Raw genomic sequence first — 20,802 nt, 5'->3', positions numbered from 1 at the left:
TAAAGTTTGATTTATTATCTAGTATTGATATTACTGTGGGATTTGTAGACAGTCTGGTCTCATGGCATGAATATTTAGCTTATTTAGTTATTATTTTGACTTATTAGAGCTCATTGTGCTGTGAGTGAAATGCATGATTCAATCCTCTGATAATACTTGTCGATTTAGTGTCTGTACTTGCGGTGTGCAGGATATCTCTGATGTCTTATTCATTTCTTCATCAATATTAGAATAAACCTCTGTGGCCTTAAAGATTTGTTTGATTTGGTGTTAGAAACGCTTCTGAAATGATATGCAATAAATGGTTCAACCAGAAGAATGCTTTTCACGTCACCTTCCTGTGGCAGATCGATGATATTATTATTAGTGGTGGTAGTACTACTACTTCTATTTTTAATTTATTATTTTTAATTTATTAATATAATTTGTAGTAATAATGCTTTTATTTTTTTATTCATTTAGTATTTGTATTTGATTTATTATTTATTTTATTATTTACTTAGTTATTATTGTATATATTTGTTATATTACGAACAATTTAATAATAATTTATTAGTGTCGTTGTTGTTGTTATTATTAGTAAATGTTTATTACTTTCTTATATTTATATTTAATGTATTTATTATTTACTTTATATATTCGTTATATAATTTATGTTATTAATTTAGAAATCATTTATTATTATTATTATGATTAGTTTTAGTACTTATTTTTCATTAATTTATTTTTCATGTATTATCACTGTTAATGTATTATTACTTTTAGTAGTTGTAGTAGCAACACTATTTATTTATTTATTTTTCTATTTCAGTTTTAGTATTTTATATATTCATTATATTATATTGCTTAATTTAATATATAATAAATACACTAATAATAAACAAAAATAATGGTAAAATCCATCTCCATTTACTTATAAATCTGCATGCTGTAAAAAAAAAAAAAAAAAATACGGTATGCCAGTGTTGTACTTTTTATCTGCAAATGTAAAATATATTCTTTTTTTATCCCAACAGATCGAACAGTTTTGAAGTCATTGCCTTAGATGGAGTTTGCACGCACGTTCTTCAATTTTGCACGGCGGGAGAAAGCACAGACTGGCTTCAAGCAATATCAACCAATATCAACGACCTGACGCAGGAGAGCGTAAGTAACACACATTATCTGCTGTCATGAGAGATGTCTGGGTAAACCACGACTGAGATGTGGACGGAGAGAGAAGTCGATTAAGCCTCGTGCTCATTCTTCATGCATTGACGTTCTGCTGCAAAAGTACTGGACTGGACGCCAGAGAGTGAAGCAGAAGACCTTTATGACAGTTCTCGGCTTGAAATATGAATATGGAACTGGATCTGCTGTGTTCAGACCTTCTGCATCTTATGCAAAACATTGGCAAGAGGATGCAAAAGCATTGAAATATATTGTTTTCCTCCCGTCTCATATTATTTCCATCACCGTAGCAACTTAATATGATATACAGTCCACCATATCTATACATGTATTACTCTTTATTGGTGAATCTTACACAATCATGCCTGGGTTGTGTTTCACTTTAAGATCATGAAATATGATTTTGAAATAAGTATCGGAAGCATTTCTCTACCTTGTCAAAGAGCAAAAAAAACAACAATGTGTTTTAGGATATTTTGTTAAATTTATTTCTCTGTTTTTTGCTTTATTTTAGTCAAACTGAGTGAAAACAGAAGCAATTATTTTTTATAAGTAAATATAAATGGATGCTTAAAGTTATACACTCCACAGGAGTACTTTACAATAAAAAAATACAATTTCTATTATTATTAGTATGTTTATTATTAAAAATAATAAAAGAAAATAATAATTATAAAATAATAAAACAATACAGAATTTACTATATTTTTTATGTATTTATTATAAATAAAAAAATATAATAAGTATTATTTATTTTTTATTTTTTTAAAAGGCATCATTTTCTTCATGCATACTATTAATTTATTGACTTTCATTTTGTTATTGTTTGGACAATTAAGCCATTATTTAAGCTAATGCCATTATGCATATAATATATTATTATTGCATAACTAAATATATATTTTTTTATCATTTATATAAAATAAATCATACAATTATATATATGTATCACTCATGATTTATAATGCAATGTAGCCTTATCTAATAGAATAGATTAGTAGATTAGTTTTTGAGTTAAGTTAATTACATTTAATTCAATATGAACTGATAATATAATAAATGTTGTAGTAGTATATTATTAAAATGATATATGATTGAGTATTATATTATACTATAAGTAGTTGGTTATTTAACTGGATATTTGTCGATATTGTTGGTGAGATCCAAAAACTTTTACTAATAATGCACCATAAAAAGCACCATAAAGGTCTATTGGGTTAATCCAGACTCTTGGATGAAATTCATAAGCCATAATGTTGCTCTCACAACCAACCTCTTGCCAAGAATCTTGCCTAACGATCTCATTTCCTGTGCGTTGTGTTAATGAGAGTGCTGATGATCCAGTGGCTTCTTCTAGAAGACTGTCACACACACACACACACACACAGCTGCCTGTCTTACGTCACCTAATGATGGAGACAGAGACTGATTGCTAAACGTTCAATTAACAGCTGATTGTGTGTGTGAGAGGGAAGCGGAAGTGTTATTGTGGTGACCTATAACCTATAAATAGAGCGTGTGACACATGCATGAGCAGCGAGGATGATGGGAGATGAGTGTTGTTTGACACATTCTGACCCGCCAGCGCATTATTGGCTGATAAGTCGACTTCACTGCTAGCCAATATACCGTCAGTCACCGCTGACGAGAGGGACTTATTTACAGAGATAGCAGACACTTCATGAACTTCAAATACATTCTTACCTGATTCTATAATGCATTATGTGGGTGTTATATATGTTTTAATGCATTATAGGTCTGTGCTTGCTTTAACAATGTCAATTAATAATAATACTTGCCTATTCATGGTTTACCTTTAACAAGTGTAATGCATGTTCATAAGATTTAGTCATAAGAACATGCATTATTACTGCATTATATATACTTTTGTACTAAATATATAAGTGTAACCACTAGGTTATATCAGTCTGTATATATAAATTATATATAATACTAATATATATCATTTAAATTGTGTATATATATATATATATATATATATATATATATATATATATATATACATACACACAATTTAAATAATTAACTTTGAAATATATATATATATATATATATATATTTCAAAGTTAATTATTAAATAATAAATAGCCAGTAATTTCATTATAGTTGTAATTAGTGATGAATATTAAATAATAAAAAATATAATCCATGATAATATATATTGAGCTGAATATCATATGAGTTAAAAATTATTATTAAAAAACTTAGGTACCACTATAGCTCATATACTATTATATTATATTATATTATATTATATTATAATTATATTATATTATATTATATTATATTATATTATATTATATTATATTATATTATATTATATTATATTATAGTTAAGCTAAATAATATTGCTGCGTCAGGCAATTCACATATGATATATAAACATAGAATAATAATATTAGTAGTATTTATGTATATATTTTTTAAAATAATTGTAGATTTTTTCACAAAAAAAAAATAAAAAGCTGGTAATTTCACCATAGTTGTAATTGGTGATAAATATTAAATAAAGAAAAATATAATCCTTGATAATGTTGAATTGAATATTATATAATATGAGTTAAAAAATAATATTAAAAAACTTAGGTACCAGTACAGCTCATTTACTATTATATTATATTATATTATATTATATTATATTATATTATATTATATTATATTATATTATATTATATTATTATTATATTATAGCTGGTAATTTCACCATAGTTGTAATTGGTGATAAATATATAATAATAATAAATCTCCGATCATTGATTGTGAAATGTTTTCATGTGTTTCAGATGAAGGCGGCGAATGCGTTCAGTTCTCCTGATGATCAGGTAGCTCATTTCTACTATGACATATTCCTCTAAATCCAAGGATAGAAAGTAATTATCTTTATTGTACCAGTTCTTTTGCAGCCTCAGAATCTGTCATAATCATGACAATAACACATCTCACTGCGATCGTGTAATGACCTCTGGCTCTTTGTTGCATTTTGATTAGTAATTCATAAGCAGCAGAGAGTAATCCAGTCGTATTTACTCAGGAGAAATCCAATACTGGCAGAGTGTGCTGACGCTGGGGTCCGTGTGTTGAGTGGGATTGCTTTTCTCCTGCAGATTGTCCACATGGGTTGGGTGTGTGAGCAGGTCCAGGCCGGCGACTCTGAGTCCACACACACCTGCAGGGTTCTGGCGCTGAGGGGATCGTCTCTCCACATCTTCAGGAGTCCTCCTGTAAGTCTATGCCTGTACTGCATTATATATACTTTTATACTGAATATATAAGTGTAACCACTAGGTTATATCAGTTTGTATATATAAATTATATATAATACTAATATATAATTTAAATTGTGTATATATATAATTTCAAAGTTAATTATTAAATGATCAATATCCAGTAATTTCATTATAGTTGTAATTAGTGATAAATATTAAATAATGAAAAATATAATGTGATATTGATAATATACGTGATAATATTGAACTGAATATCATATAATATGAGTTAAAAAATATTATAAAAAAAACTTGGGTACCACTACAGCTCACATATTATATTATATTATATTATATAGTTGAGCTAAGTAATATTGTTAGGCTATTCACACATGATATATAAACATACAATAATAGTAGTAGTAGTATTTATGTATATATTTTTAAAATAATTGTAAAGTAATTCACTAAAAAAATAAAAATTTCACCATAGTTGTAATTGGTGATAAATATGAAATAAAGAAAAATATAATCCATGATAATGTTGAATTGAATATTATATAATATGAGTTAAAAATATTATTTAAAAAAAACTTGGGTGCCACTACAGCTCACATATTATATTATATTATATTATAATATATTATATTATATTATATTATATTATATAGTTGAGCTAAGTAATATTGTTGTGTCAGGCTATTCATATGATATATAAACATAGAATAATAATATTAGTAAGTATTTATGTATATATTTTTAAAATAATTTTAAAGTAATTCACTAAAAAAATAAAAAGCTGGTAATTTCACCATAGTTGTAATTGGTGATAAATATTAAATAAAGAAAAATATAATCCATGCTAATATTGAATTTAATATTATATAATATGAGTTAAAAAATATTAAAAAAAACTTGGGTACCACTACAGCTCACATGTTATATTATATTATATTATATTATATAGTTGAGCTAAGTAATATTGTTGTGTCAGGCTATTCACATATGATATATAAACAGAATAATAATATTAGTCTTATTTATGTATATATTTTTTAAATAATTTTAAAGTAATTCACTAAAAAAATAAAAAGCTGGTAATTTCACCATAGTTGTAATTGGTGATAAATATTAAATAAAGAAAAATATAATCCATGCTAATATTGAATTGAATATTATATAATATGAGTTAAAAAATATTATTAAAAAAACTTGGGTACCACTAAAGCTCACATATTATATTATATTATATTATATTATATTATATTATATTATATTATATTATATTATATTATATTATATTATATTATATTATATTATATTATATTATATTATCATCTTACATAATACATAACATGTGAAACACTGCTGAATTATATACTCCAAAAACAGTCCATGTACAATAGCAGGATCATATTCAGTGTCCTATCTTCCACAATATGACAATATTACCTGTCCTTTGGTGGTCTCAGACTCGGGACATACATTATAATTATATATAATCAATCTATTACTTTCTAATGGACTGTGGCGAGGAAAAGCCATTACCGCGGTGGCCTCGCACACATACGTTATTTGTGACAAATGTTTCATCTTTGCCATTAAGCCTGAAGACACCAGTTTCATCAGTTATGAAATACAACCCTGTACTTTGTGTTGGCACTGTTTTACCGTCTGCACTTCCTAATGCAATGTGATGTTTAGCTTCAACGTCCTCTACGGGACTCTGTCATTGGTGCATTAGTGTTATTGTAAGTGGTTTTGATAAATTTTGTGACCAAAATAACACAGTGCTGATATTTCTGTGCTAAATGTGCATTACTGAATTATTAAAGGGCGAATTGCAAGGAAACATAGCATTTAACATGCCTCAAAGCCAAGAGAGGCATTCAGCAAGTTCATTAGCATCTCATTATGTTTCAGATTTACGTGTGTGTGTGTGTGTGGTGCACGGAGAGAACAGACTGTTAAATAAGCGTTATGTCTCTCTAGGTCATGAAGAGGTAATTACTTCAAACTTTTTAATGCACATGAATTTTAATGGAAATGCCGGCGTTGGAATTAATTCTGAAGGCGAAAAACAAGACAACTGCTAAGATGACCAGTGAACCAATTGGTGAATCAGTGTCTCATGTGGAAATGAACAGACTGGAGTGTGTGACTTTGGCTGTTAGTGAACAGTATTGAAGGCTTGATGGATGTGTTGTTATGTAACGGCATGATGTGTGTCTGTGTGTCTCTATCAGGTCCTGGTGTCGGACTGGGCTCAAGCAGAGGCTAGTTTTCACCTCTGTGAGGTTCTCTTTAAGGTCCATAAGGTACAAACACACATTTATCAATGGATGCCAGTTGCTCTGAGTGTCTTTTGTTTGTCGGTTAAAGTGAACAATGTACTTTCCTACACACACACACACACACACACACACTTGAATATGCTATTATACTCCATATGACTCCATGTAAAAGCCAGAAATGGTGCCACCTGGTTATCAACAGTAAAAAATACAAATTTTACCTCTTCTCAACAGGGAAAACCACCAACAATCAAATATGCATGATTATATGGCATCATGGCTTTGCAATCAAAAAATGTGGTTAGAATGGAAGTCAATGGAGCAAAAACATCAAGGAGAAAAAGTTCAAATCTGATGGTGCACAAAAACTAACAATGCATCAAAACCAATGTTGTTTCTAATATTTGACATTTCCAAGTAAAAAAATCCAGTCCACAATCATATTTTGTATTGAAAATATGTCAAAGAAAGAAAGTTTTTCCCCCTAAATCAGTGACATTATTTATGAATTTGGCAATTAAAGAGTTAAAATCCTGATTTTTTTTTTAACATAGTTTTGATCAGTACTGAGGTTGATTAATAGATTTATGCCAAAAAAAAAAAAAAAAAATATATATATATATATATATATATATTTATCTGATACATTTTTCCAGCAGTTTAAAGTAACGAAAGGGTAGTGAATTTGCCCAGAGTGTACTGAAAAATTGCAAAGCATTTTCCCAAAATATGTGTCAAAATAAGATTTGTCACCAAAAATCATCCCATTTGCTGAATCAAGGAAAAAGTTATGGCCAAATTAAGACTCAAAAATACCCCATAGTGGCTGAAAAGGGTTAATGTATTAATAACATGAACTAACCATGAGCAATACATTTGTTAATGTTTGTGTTAGTTAATACAAATCCAGCTGTTCATTGTTTGTTCATGTTAGTGCATTTACAAGATTTTAATAAAGTTAATAAATGTTGTAATTAACAAATAATGAAGAAGTATTGTTCATTCTTAGCTAATGTTAACTAAACTAATGAACCTTATGGCAAAGTGTTACCATTGTAATAATACTGTATTTTTGATCAAATAAATGAAAATGAGTCTTCACACCAATTCAAAACTTTGAATAGAAGTGGATATATTCCTATTTTTCATTTAACCAAGGATTCTGTGTGTGAAAAGAAAAGAAACCTCTGATTTATCTGCTTCACATTTGCCTTGACTTTTGATTTTGCGGTCTAGCTATGGATAGCCGAAGACTGCTGGATACAGACCAAGTTTTATATGGGGCTCCAGCAGGACGGGGAGCTGCGGGACAGTGAACCCTTCTGCTTCAGTGTGCTCGTGGGACACGGCCAGAGCTTCTGCTTCAGCGTCGAGCTGGGCTCAGACCTGGTGCTGTGGGAGAAAGCCTTTCAGAGAGCCGTGTTCATGGAGGTGCAGAGAGTACGGGTGAGTCCGGACACAACTGCACCAAAACACACACGTTTTTATGGAGCGGCTTAACTGTCTAAAATCTAAATTTACTTCACTATATTACTATTAAATCCTAATCTAGTCATGACAAACTATATATCGTTGGAAAGGTCTAAGACTCCTAAATAGATATTTTAGCACTGTTTTTTCTTACAAATTGTGAATGAACAGTAATATATGAATTTATGACAAGAGTGCGCCTCAAAAAATCGACGTCATTACAGGAGTTTCTGACCTTTGTCACAAAAAGTCGACGCACACACTTTTAATAATTGAAACTTTGTTTTTTAGTGCTAAATGTTCATAATAAAACATAATTAGTATTTGTCTATAAAAAAAGATACAATTATATTTTAAAAAGTGAGGTAAGAAGTCCTCTAAAAAGTATAATATATTATACATATAAATATAATTTTTTTATTATTATTATTATATCACATTAGTAGTTATCATAAATTAGGTATCATTTGAAAGCTTACAAACTCAGAATTCATCCTGTGAAAACCGTTTTGAAATTGGACGTTGCGTTACCATAGAAACTGTATTTTTTTTTTATTAGGCCCCTACCCTTTTGGGCATCATCTTTCATAATTTATGATCAAAACCTTTTCTTATCTTGACAAAACACATATTGTCAGAAAGGTCTGAATTCCATATAATGGACTTTAATGGGAACCAAACGGTTCAAGGTCCAAAAGAGAGTTTCAGTGCAAACTGTTCAAAGGGCTTTAAACGATTCCAGACGACGAATAAGGGTCTTATCAAGCGAAACGATCGCTCATTTAATAAATAAATAACAAAGGTTTACGTTTTATAAGCTCAAATGCTCGCCTTGCTCTGTTCTGTGTGACTCTCCTGCTCGAACTCGTTCATCAAAGTGAACGAATCTTTTTCCGAGTCATTTTGTTCGTTTCGTTCGTTGAATGAACCAAATGACTCGGATTATGCAATCAGATTATGAACGACACCCATAATAAACCATTATAAAACGCTTCACGTGCAATAGCGCATTGCATGTTCAATAAGGTGTATCTAAGTTTTAATATCACCGTCTTACTGCTTAAGCTTTTTCGTAAAAATAGGATCTATGGGAGGAAAACTCATAAAATGTCAATTTAAAGTGTTTTGTTGTTGCTTTATTCTTATTATTGTAATACGGGAATAAAAATCATCCTGTTCAGGCACGGTACTATTGAATTTGAAAGAATTATTGTCTCACTACAGATCGATTTTCATCAATGCTATGATTTTCACGGGAACTTTTTTTGCATTACGGTAATGTGAGCGTTTTTTAATTTAAAATATAAACCCCGTCCATCAGTATTATGGCGTTAAAATGTCTCTTCACAAGATTAAACACAAAGAAAGCGGTATATGACAAGTGAAGCGTTGATTTCTGCATCTGTCAGCAATGCATGCGAGATCAGGAGCACGTGTGTGTGTGTGTGTGTGTGTGTGTGTCGGATTTGTGCGTTTCAAATGTTATTACTGCTTTAATTAAATTCCTCTGAAGACTCTTTTCTGTGAGACCTCTCCTCATTGAGCCGTTAAATTACCTTCACTATACATAAGTCTGGCGCATCTCTGGTGTCGCCATCAACTCCTGCAGGGCAGCTATTATGAAGTATATGCTAACATAAGTTCATGGGATGAAGGGGACTTAAGACTCTGCAGCTCCGGAGACTTTGCCTCATCTTAAATACCACCCGGGGTCAAACTCAGAGCACCACTTTACGAGTTTCTCTCCGAACGAAGCCATTGCACGCAAGTGTGTGAATTACTACGGGTGTTTATTTATGGCTCATGAGCATTATGCGGGTTTATTTCTCTGCCAGCGGCGTGTTGGTCTCTCCGCAGTGTTTAATCAGCGCTGATTCGCTCAAACTTTGGCTTAGTGGAGCAGATTAGTGGCTCTCTGGATAAACTGCATATCATATTCCATGCCAGACATCAAAATCCTCATCCAACGCTACGCTAACGTTTCATTTGAGGCTAATTGAGGGAGTAAAGGTCTAATAGCAAACGCTCCATGGCCCATCATGACACGCTGCCGAGGTCTGACAGACAAATTTACTACATGTGTCCGGTTGATCTTCATTCTGAGGGCGATTATTGCGAATGGCGTTTTCGTGTCCTTGGAAAGCCCAACATGAGTCTGACTCTGTGCTGTATTGCTCGCGATGGGGAATGTGATGAGTTTGACCTTTGGCTGCACAATATTGGGAAAAAACTGACATTGTGATATTTTGTTTTTCTACAATATGTAGTGTAATGAATTGAGTTCTAGAATGATAGGGATGATTTTGTTGGGGATTGCATCTGCATAGAAATTAAAATTAATTAAGAGTTTTATTTGAGTGTGAACCGTCCTTTTAGGGCTGAACAATTTGTGAAAAATTTGGATGTTCACACCATAAAGTGAACAGAGTAAAAAAAAAAAAAATATATATATATATATATATATATAAAAATATAAAAAAATAAATAAATATATATATATATATATATATGAAATATAAATATATAATATAAATATATATAAAACAAAAACAACAATATAATATATATATATATAATTTTGTTTTATATATTTACATTATATATTTATATTTTTATATATATTTTATTTTATTAATTAGTTTTTTGACAAATTCATTATGGCCATTAGTATTAAATAAAAACAACTGTTTATTGTCATTAACATATAATCAATAAATATATTATAATATGTATTGCAAATATATTGTAATAATACTATTGTAAAAAAAAAATACTATTTTATAAAAAATTACTATCTTTTATTGTACTGCTGAAAATTACAATAATAATATATAAGTCTTAATTTCTGTAACGTTTTCTAAACATTAAACCACTGAGCCATTTTAGTGTCACTGAGATATTAAAATTTTAAATTTCAGTTATTCTTTTTTTTATATATATTTGTATTTTCATTTTAGTAATTTTATATTTTCAATTAAAGAAGTTTGTTTGTTTTTGCCATTTATAGTATTAGTTTTTATTAATATTTATTTCAGTTTTAGTTTTCAAGCTGAAATAAAATAAAATTAGAATTTTGCTGAAATTTGCTGAAATAAAAGTTATTTTCAACAAATCTAATTTTTTATTGCTTTAGTTTTAGTTAACTGTAATGATCTTGCTTAGAGCTTTTATTTTGGCGGTTTGCTGGTTGATTGATTCTTCTAAATTGTAAGCGAAAGTGTGCTAACAGGAAGTTGGCGTTCCTCAACCTATCAATTTAACATGATAGCAAATGGTTTACACACATTTAAGTTCTTATATTTATCTAAAATTATTTGAAAAAACGTCTTTGGAAATCACAGCACATCTCTTGCGCACACAAGCCACAGATTTCTGTCTTCCATATCTCTTGATATTAACTCTGATGTTATGTGGCAAAAAATGGACATTTACAGGAACGCATTTGGCAGATGCTTTTAGCATTGCATTTAACAGGAAATCGAACCCCTGACCTTGACGTTGCATAGACCATGCTTGAAATAATCATATGCATAAATGTGTAATATACGACGTTTCTTCCCACCACACAACTAACAGTTTTTAATTTTTTGATTTATTGACCCGTTGCATTAAGAACGGCGAACACTTTTCATACTGATTTTTATTTCAGCAAATTGCACCGATTGGTCATATTCGTGAAACACAGGCGATTCATTCATAATTCCATCCAAGCTAATTTGACTCATTAAGGTCATTTGAAAAATCTTCTACTAAATCCATCAAAACGTGTCTTTTATCTCAGCAGGGTTGTAGTAAATGTCTATTCAAGGATTTTGAAGCAAACACTTGGTGCATTTTCCCCCGTTTGTTAAGAAGAGGGTCAGAAAGCAGCCCTGAGCCTGAGCTGCATTATTCTGTACCCTTAACCAGACATTTATAAATAATACAAAGCAACGAAGCTGTCAGAAACGATTCCCATCACTGCAATGCTGAGATACAGAAAGGGCAACATGCAAAGCTCCCAAACTCATCAGCGTGGCTTTACAGAAGACCTTCAGTGTGTCACACTGCGCTGATTGTCCATCCAGAACGCTGTGGACCAGCTCAACCCCTGAGCGCAGGACGGACTGTTGCGGGAACCATTTGACAATCATTTAATATGGCGCATTCATGTGGGGAAGCCAGGATCACGACTTCTCTGGGTTTAGAAGTCGTGATCTGGTTTAAATGAATGGACAGTTGCTCCTAAGGCAAAATCTTGACCGAATCCACTGAAAATATCCATTTTGGAGATGGATAAAGACCGTAGAGCTCTTTCAGAGAGCAGATATTAAAGGAGATATTCCGACTTTCTCATTATTCACACCGTCAAAACTGTTGTAGCCAGGATGATCAATCGACAGCACTATATTTATATGTAATGTATACAGTATATATTATAAGGCTCAATGCTAAGGTTTTTTTTTTAACCCACACTCTCAGAAAAAAGGTACGAAAGCTGTCACTAGGGCTGTACCTTTTCAAAAGGTACACTTTTGTCCATTTTAGGTACAAATATGTACATTTTAGGTGTTTATGTACATTTTAGGTGCTAATATGTACATTTTAAGTGTTGATATGTACATTTCAGATACTAATATGCACATTTTAGGTGCTATTTTGTACATTTTAAGTGTTGATTATGAACATTTTAGGTGCTAATATGTACATTTTAAGTGTTGATATGCACATTTCAGATACTAATATGCACATTTTAGGTGCTATTTTGTACATTTTAAGTGTTGATTATGAACATTTTAGGTGCTAATATGTACATTTTAAGTGTTGATATGCACATTTCAGATACTAATATGTACATTTTAGGTGCTATTTTGTACATTTTAAGTGTTGATATGTACATTTCAGGTGCTAATATGTACATTTTAAGTGTTGATATGTACATTTCAGATACTAATATGTACATTTTAGGTGCTATTTTGTACATTTTAAGTGTTGATATGCACATTTCAGATACTAATATGTACATTTTAGGTGCTATTTTGTACATTTTAAGTGTTGATATGTACATTTCAGGTGCTAATATGTACATTTTAAGTGTTGATATGTACATTTCAGATACTAATATGTACATTTTAGGTGCTATTTTGTACATTTTAAGTGTTGATATGCACATTTCAGATACTAATATGTACATTTTAGGTACTATTTTGTAAATTTTAAGTGTTGATATGTACATTTCAGATACTAATATGTACATTTTAGGTACTATTTTGTACATTTTAAGTGTTGATATGTACATTTCAGATACTAATATGTACATTTTAGGTACTATTTTGTACATTTTAAGTGTTGATTATGTACATTTTAGGTGCTAATATGTACATTTTAAGTGTTCTGTACATTTCAGATACTATTATGTACATTTTAGGTGCTAATATATGTACATTTTAAGTGTTGATATGTACATTTCAGATACTAATATGTACATTTTAGGTACTATTTTGTACATTTTAAGTGTTGATATGTACATTTCAGATACTAATATGTACATTTTAGGTACTATTTTGTACATTTTAAGTGTTGATTATGTACATTTTAGGTGCTAATATGTACATTTTAAGTGTTGATATGTACATTTCATTTTAGGTGCTATTTTGTACATTTTAAGTGTTGATTATGTACATTTTAGGTGCTAATATATACATTTTAAGTGTTGATATGTACATTTCAGATACTAATATGTACATTTTAGGTACTATTTTGTACATTTTAAGTGTTGATATGTACATTTTAGGTGCTATTTTGTACTTTTTAAGTGTTGATATGTACATTTCAGGTGCTAATATGCACATTTTAGGTGCTAATATGTACATTTTAAGTGTTGATATGTACATTTCATTTTCGGTGCTATTTTGTACATTTTAAGTGTTGATATGTACATTTTAGGTGCTAATATGTACCATTAAGGTACCAATAGGCACCCTTTAGGTACAAAAGTTTACCTTTTGAAAAAGTACAGCCCCAGAGACAGCTTTCGTACCTTTTTTCTGAGAGTGCATGTGACCTTGTAAACAGTGCTTTAAATGGGTACTCCACTTTTTTTTGGAAATAGGCTCATTTTACAACCCCCCCAGAGTTAAACAGTTGAGTTTTACCGTTTTCAAATCCATTCAGCCGATTTTCTGATATTTAGAAGAATATCAGTAACCAGACATCTGGTTTCTGATCTCATTGACTTCCATAGTATATATTTTTTCCTACTATGGAAGTCAATGAGATCAGAAACTGTCTGGTTACTGATTACTGACTGTCTGGTTACTGATATCTACAGATGTAAAATTGTGTGGATAGAAGTGTTTGGGTTAGAGCATGCTTATGAGATGCACATGAATCACCCAAATAATGTGTTTTTCAATGTCTGTCCAGATGTTTTTGGAGATGCGTCTGCTGCAGTTCGTTCGATCAACAAACACAACAACACATGTCTGTCATGTCTTTTTAATTTACGAAAACATGAAGAGCGTTGCATGGTTGACCGTGTTGCTAAATCTAATTCTGCACGTGTTCTTTGGGACTGCAGAGGACAGGTTTGCAGTGTTTGTATTGTGCTGTTATGACTCTTCGCTCGACTTGACAAGGAAATCCTCGACAAACCTCACTATGTGTATTTCAGATCCCTCTAGAGAAGCTCTCCAATTAGCGGCGTGTGTTCTGTGCTTTACATGTGACAGCAGACGCTTACGTGAGGCGACAGTAAGCACTGCAAATCCGCTTGCTTTCTCCGGCAGCTGAATTTCATTCGCCTCTTAAAGGGCCAGCGCACATCTGTGCCGTCAGCAACCGGCCTCCGTCTGGTTGATGGATCAAGAGTTGGTCCTGTGACGAAACGGCGGCAGGAAGATTACAGGGAGTTTGGAAACTTTCAGTTTCAGTGCATCTTGTGGCTCATATTCAGAGGTCGGTGTGTTGGGCTCAGTTAGATCTCATAATGAGCTGTAGGGTAGAGTTTAATGCACAAAATAACAAGGACCCGAGAGAAATCCTGGCACGGCTGGTGCAAATAATTCCCATACTCCTTCTTCCATATTAGTCCGGGCTGTTGACGAATTATTAATGGCTTCTTCTCTGGCTCGACAGATTGCTTGATGATGTTGCAGAATCAAAATGTCACTGCCGGCGTCCAGGAGAACTCGCTCTCCTCCTCCTGCCTAATTGATTTCACTGTAATACTGCGGATATATCTGTTACATTTTATGCATATTTAGCCCAGATGTTTCTCTTTTTGAGGATTTGATTTGAAAGTGCAAATCAGACTGAGACTCGGCTGTGATTTTAACATTTTAATTTGGGTTGTGGATCATTATTAATGGTTTTTTGTTCATAAGGCGAGACACTGCATGTGAATAGGATAAAAAAAAAAATAGCTTGCAGGTGTCACTATGAAACTTTACCAGTTGATTACTCGCATAAATAAGAGGGAAAATAAATGAATTGCGAGTTTTTTGTAATTTTATGTTTAAATATGCTAATCAGGCTATATCTAATTAAATATGTGCTAATTTGCGTATATTTTGAAGTGACGAATCAAAATGAAAAAACAAGGTTTACATTTTGTTGAGACATTCAATGAAAAGACATTTTCTGAGGTTTTGTTACACTGTAAATCAGAAAACACCGCCAATAGCCTTAAAAAATAGATTTCCGCCCTATTTTTAATCATTAAATGTCATATAAATCAGGCCAAGAATGATATATCAACAAATCCCTCTGAACAAACCTTCACAATATAGTATAGAGTAAAGTTTGGTGTATTTAGGTGCGGTGCTACAGAAGTGGAAAATCCTCACTAAAAAACTCATTTTGAGAAAACGGTCTTTAAAGTTTTTTATGGGATTGCTCATTACGACTTCAATGGCCCGTTTTACTTTCATGATTGGTTGCTGATAAACAGGAAATGACCATATTTGGATGCGACAGCATTGAAGAGGAGAGCGCTTTCTAACGGTGTGTGTGATGACGGTGCGGATCGCGATCACGGAGCAGCGCGATGATTTATGGTGTGTTCACATCGAACGCGAATTTAATTATTTGCGCGAGTAGATTACATACAAAGTCAATACAAAGACGCGAATAGACGCATCATTCGCGCCGGGCGTTGCGAATGACGCGAATTGGGCGACGCGTTTGCCGCGAATGTCTTCCGCGCAAGTTGAAAAATTCAAACGTCTAGACGCGATAGACGCTTATTTGACGCTTATTTGAACACGAATGCCAACTTTTGAGGAATCTAGGCGAAATCTACACAAGCAAAAAGACAAAGTGTAGTAAAATAAAGACCTAAATGTGTATTTTGACTTTTTTTCAGCACAAGTCTGAAAGTGTTACAAGTGTTATTGAATACAAATAGCCCAAAATCTCAACAGTGATTAGTGAAAAAAAAACAACAACTGTTTTTGCCTGCCGTGTATCGCCTTAATATTGCTTATTAATCAGTTCTGTAATCTCAAGCAATTATGTATTGTACTTAAACTGCTTGATATAATTTCATTTGGAATAAAAATGATGACTTGATCCACTTTATAGTTTTATTTATTTTGTGATGTGTTTTGAGTTTTAATGTAAACATTTACTCAATTGAGTTATCATTCATTTAAAATTTACATTTATGCATTTTTTCAAAAAAGTGACACGACTTTTTTTCGTCTTACATTTTTAAAAATTGTAATATTTTATTTTATTAGAATTAATAACATAGTGTTATTGTATTTATTTATTTAAATTACATTATTTGTTTTATTGATTTAAACATTTAAGTATTTTTTATTTAACCCTTTGATGCACAACATGGGTCTAAATAGACCCGACTCAGTTTTCATTTTCTATATCTTTGCAAGAAATTAATTTCATCATTCAGTATTCCAGGTATTCCTCAATTAACTTGTTTTTGATCATCACAAAGCCTTATTTTTATTTTTCCTTTCTTACTTTTTGAATAAAAATAGTTTTTGTATAGCAACCCCTCTAATGCGCAACATGGGTCTAAAAAGACCCGTATTCATTTCCTATGGTATTTCAGTGATGGCTGAGTGTTTTCTTTGCTGAATCTTTAAAATATATGTATTTTATCATTTGTTATTCCAGGTATTCATTAAATATCTTGTTTTTGATTTCCACAAATCATTGGGTTTATGTTTCCTTTCTTACTTTATAAACAAACACAGTTTTTGTATTTCTACATCAATTTTACATACATGGGTCTAAAAAGACCCGTATTCATTTCCTATGGTATTTCAGTGATGGCTGAGTGTTTCTTTGCTGAATCTTTAAAATATATGTTTTTTTTATCATTTCTTATTCCAGGTATTCATTAAATATCTTGTTTTTGATTTCCACAACTCATTATGTTTATGTTTCCTTTCTTACTTTATAAACAAACACAGTTTTTGTATTTCTACATCAATTTTACATACATGGGTCTAAAATGACCCATATTCATTTGCTATGTTATTTCAGTGATGTCTGAGTGTTTCTTTGCTGAATCTTTAATTTAAAATATGTTTTTTAATCATTTCTTGCAGGTATTCATTAAATATCTTGTTTTTAATTTCCACAAATCATTTTGTTAGGGTTTTTTTTTTATTTCTACATCAATTTTACATACATGGGTCAAAAATTATTATTAATCTTATTTTATTTTAACCACAGACTTTTTTTATATATTGTAAAAGATTACAACATAATATCTCAATATTAGGCTATGGTTACCTTGACCTTGTAAACCTAGTGAGAAATTACTTGTGAGAAGGAGAAACATGTCCAATACTATTAGCTAGCTAGCTGTTGACATATTCTAGCTAGCTAATGTTAACTATACACTAAAAAAAAGATTGTTTTTTAAAGCTTATTTACATTTAGTAGGCCTAACAGTTCATAATCATTCATATGCTGAAATGATTCTTATACTGAAATCATTCTATGATTGAAATGATGCCCAGCTTTGCTAAAGACAGAAAAGTCAGCAGCTGGTGTTCCCAGAGCACCAGGCCTGTGTGCAAGGAGCACAAACATGTAGTTGTCATGTGTGAGGCATGTAAGCACTAAGATGGCAATTTGAGATGCCGCTGTACCAGTGTGATTTTTATTTTTTCTGTTTTCTTTTCTTTTCTTTGATCACATTCACCACAATTCAATACAGTTACACTACACCACAGTTCAATTTCAGTGTTATCAGTTATCAGTTATCTGTGATATGTGAATGCTATGCGAGACAAAGTGGCAAATAAACATTTCAAGTGTTAAATGTGTTGTCTAAATTACTTCTAAGATGATTAATTTAACAAAATGTTGTCTTTATTCTTTTGTTTTATTATGCTTGATAAGTACATTTGATATAGTAACACAAAACCTAGAAAAAAAATGAAAAAAAAATATTTTTGGTAATTGAAAAAAATATTTTTTTAATATTTATAAATCATGAAATTTATAGATAATGGAATATTAAATGCTTAAATAAATTGATCTCAAAAGATAAAAAGAAAAGAAAAGTCCAGCCATGCATTAAATACCATAGGAAATGAATACGGGTCTTTTTAGACCCATGTATGTAAAATTGATGTAGAAATACAAAAACTGTGTTTGTTTATAAAGTAAGAAAGGAAACATAAACCCAATGATTTGTGGAAATCAAAAAAAAAGATATTTAATGAATATCTGGAATAAGAAATGATAAAATACATATATTTTAAAGATTAGCAAAGAAAACACTCAGCCATCACTGAAATACCATAGGAAATGAATACGGGTCTTTTTAGACCCATGTTGCGCATTAGAAGGGGTATCCATAGCTTGCGCATCAAAGGGTTAAATAATTTATTTTTAATGAAATATTTTTCTTAATTTTAATATTTTTTGATGAGCCATGTTTAAAGCCGTTAAATTTTTTCCAGCTGCTGAAATGTTCAACGCTCAATCTTCTGCTTCTATAATGTGATTTTGTGTTTTGTGAATACTGATGCGTCTCTATAATCACATTGACTAGAAACACAAACTTCCAGGAATCTAATTATACGAATCACTGAGACTCTCCGGTTCTCACACACATTTCCACAAGGCCTTTATCCAGATCTGCGCTTCCGTCCATTAACTCACAGATCCTGAGTCAGTCGAGTTACCCAACTCCAGCACTGTAGTATCAGATGCTACTATCACAAGGCTGGGTATTGACTTTTTCCCTTTTAGAAAATTGATTTTTAGACAAGTTCTTCTCAGTTTCTTCTTTGTATTAAAAGCGCAGTGTTGGGCGGCCGTTTCCATGGCAACTGAGCTGTACCTGTGCCATTCCCGGGAACATTAAGCATGTGAGATCAGGACCGTTGAGAGTGTTTTTTTTTAGAGAAGCGATTTAAATATGAATTGCATCTGTTGTTTTGTGTAAATATTCCCTTTGTTGGTCCGCAGTGGAAGAGCTACATGTGCAGCAGTCGAGGGAAGATCCTGAGCTTCACAGTGGACTTCGAGTCGGGCTTCTCCTGCTCCGAGAGCATCTCTAAGGTGAGGGAATCAAACCTTCCTGAGCTGAATCCTGACAGGAGTGAACTCATTTTCAGCTCTTCACTGTTCTGCTGCTTACACATGCACTTTAGTAAGAAGCTTCTCGGTTTATATATTTTAAAATTATTATTTTTATTTATTTATTTACATTTTTTGTTTATGTATATCAATTTATTAATTTATTTTTACAAAAATGTATTTATTTATTTATATATTTATTTAAAAAAAATATTTTTTAAATCAATTTGTAATTTTTTTTACAAAAATGTATTTATTTAATTTATTTTAAGAAAATGTATTTTTTGTTTATATCGATATTTATTTATTTATATATTTATATATATATATATATATATATATATAAACGACTCTGCTTTTATTGTACACAGATCTTCACTGCGCATTATTCAGATTTTCCCCAATGGTTTGCATGTTGTCTTAACATGAAGATTTTTCTGAATGTTTAATTAGCAGTATCTGAACAGCAGATGGTTCTGGTGTCTCACACACACACACACACACACACACACACACAGTCGTCATTATTGCAGCTTTTTTGTTGTGCCAAGGATGAAGAAAAAACAGTAAACTGGACTTTATTTAAGAGAAATCTTCATGTGTGGACTAATATCAGCATAACCAGCATTAATAAATCATCATTCAGTGTTCGGGTCAATGACAAGACACTCCCTAAGATTCAGATTTATTAAAATGCAGTTCATATTTAATTCATTATGATATTTTTGTGTTTAAAAGGCTTAGATAGTGTTTTTTTATGCTCACCAAGGCATTTATTTAATTACAAATACAGTAAAAACAGTAATATTGTGAAATATTATTATAATTTTAAAAAAGCTATTCTATGTGAATATATAGTAAAGTGTAATTTATTCCTGTGATCAAAACTGTATTTTCAGCATCATTACTCCAGTATTCAGAAATCACTCTAATATGATGATTTGATGCATTTATGATTATTATTATCAATGTTGAAAACAGAAACCGTTTTATTTGTACATACGTTTTATTTTAGGATTCTTTTATGAATATAAAGTTCTAAAAGAACAGCATTTATTTGAAATATAATATTTTGTAGTATTATTATAAATCTC

At 31.1% G+C, this 20,802-nt stretch overlaps 1 protein-coding gene across 1 annotated transcript in view; it reads left to right on the top strand.

The window, feature by feature from the left end:
- sntg2 (syntrophin, gamma 2) overlaps window positions 1-20,802 on the top strand; it is a 66,488-nt gene that overhangs the window by 42,755 nt on the left and 2,931 nt on the right. The window contains exons 10-15 of the mRNA XM_039663102.2: window positions 1,017-1,146; window positions 3,975-4,013; window positions 4,296-4,412; window positions 6,644-6,715; window positions 7,928-8,137; window positions 19,598-19,690. Of these exons, the coding sequence (XP_039519036.2) occupies window positions 1,017-1,146; window positions 3,975-4,013; window positions 4,296-4,412; window positions 6,644-6,715; window positions 7,928-8,137; window positions 19,598-19,690 (661 nt within the window). The remainder of the gene's footprint in view (window positions 1-1,016; window positions 1,147-3,974; window positions 4,014-4,295; window positions 4,413-6,643; window positions 6,716-7,927; window positions 8,138-19,597; window positions 19,691-20,802) is intronic.

Source organism: Pimephales promelas, chromosome 15 (genome assembly GCF_988280905.1).
Source record: "Pimephales promelas chromosome 15, fPimPro1.hap1.1, whole genome shotgun sequence".
Taxonomy (NCBI): Eukaryota; Metazoa; Chordata; class Actinopteri; order Cypriniformes; family Leuciscidae; genus Pimephales; species Pimephales promelas.
Note: the sequence above shows the minus strand (reverse complement) of the source record. Positions and strands in the feature narration are given on the sequence as shown.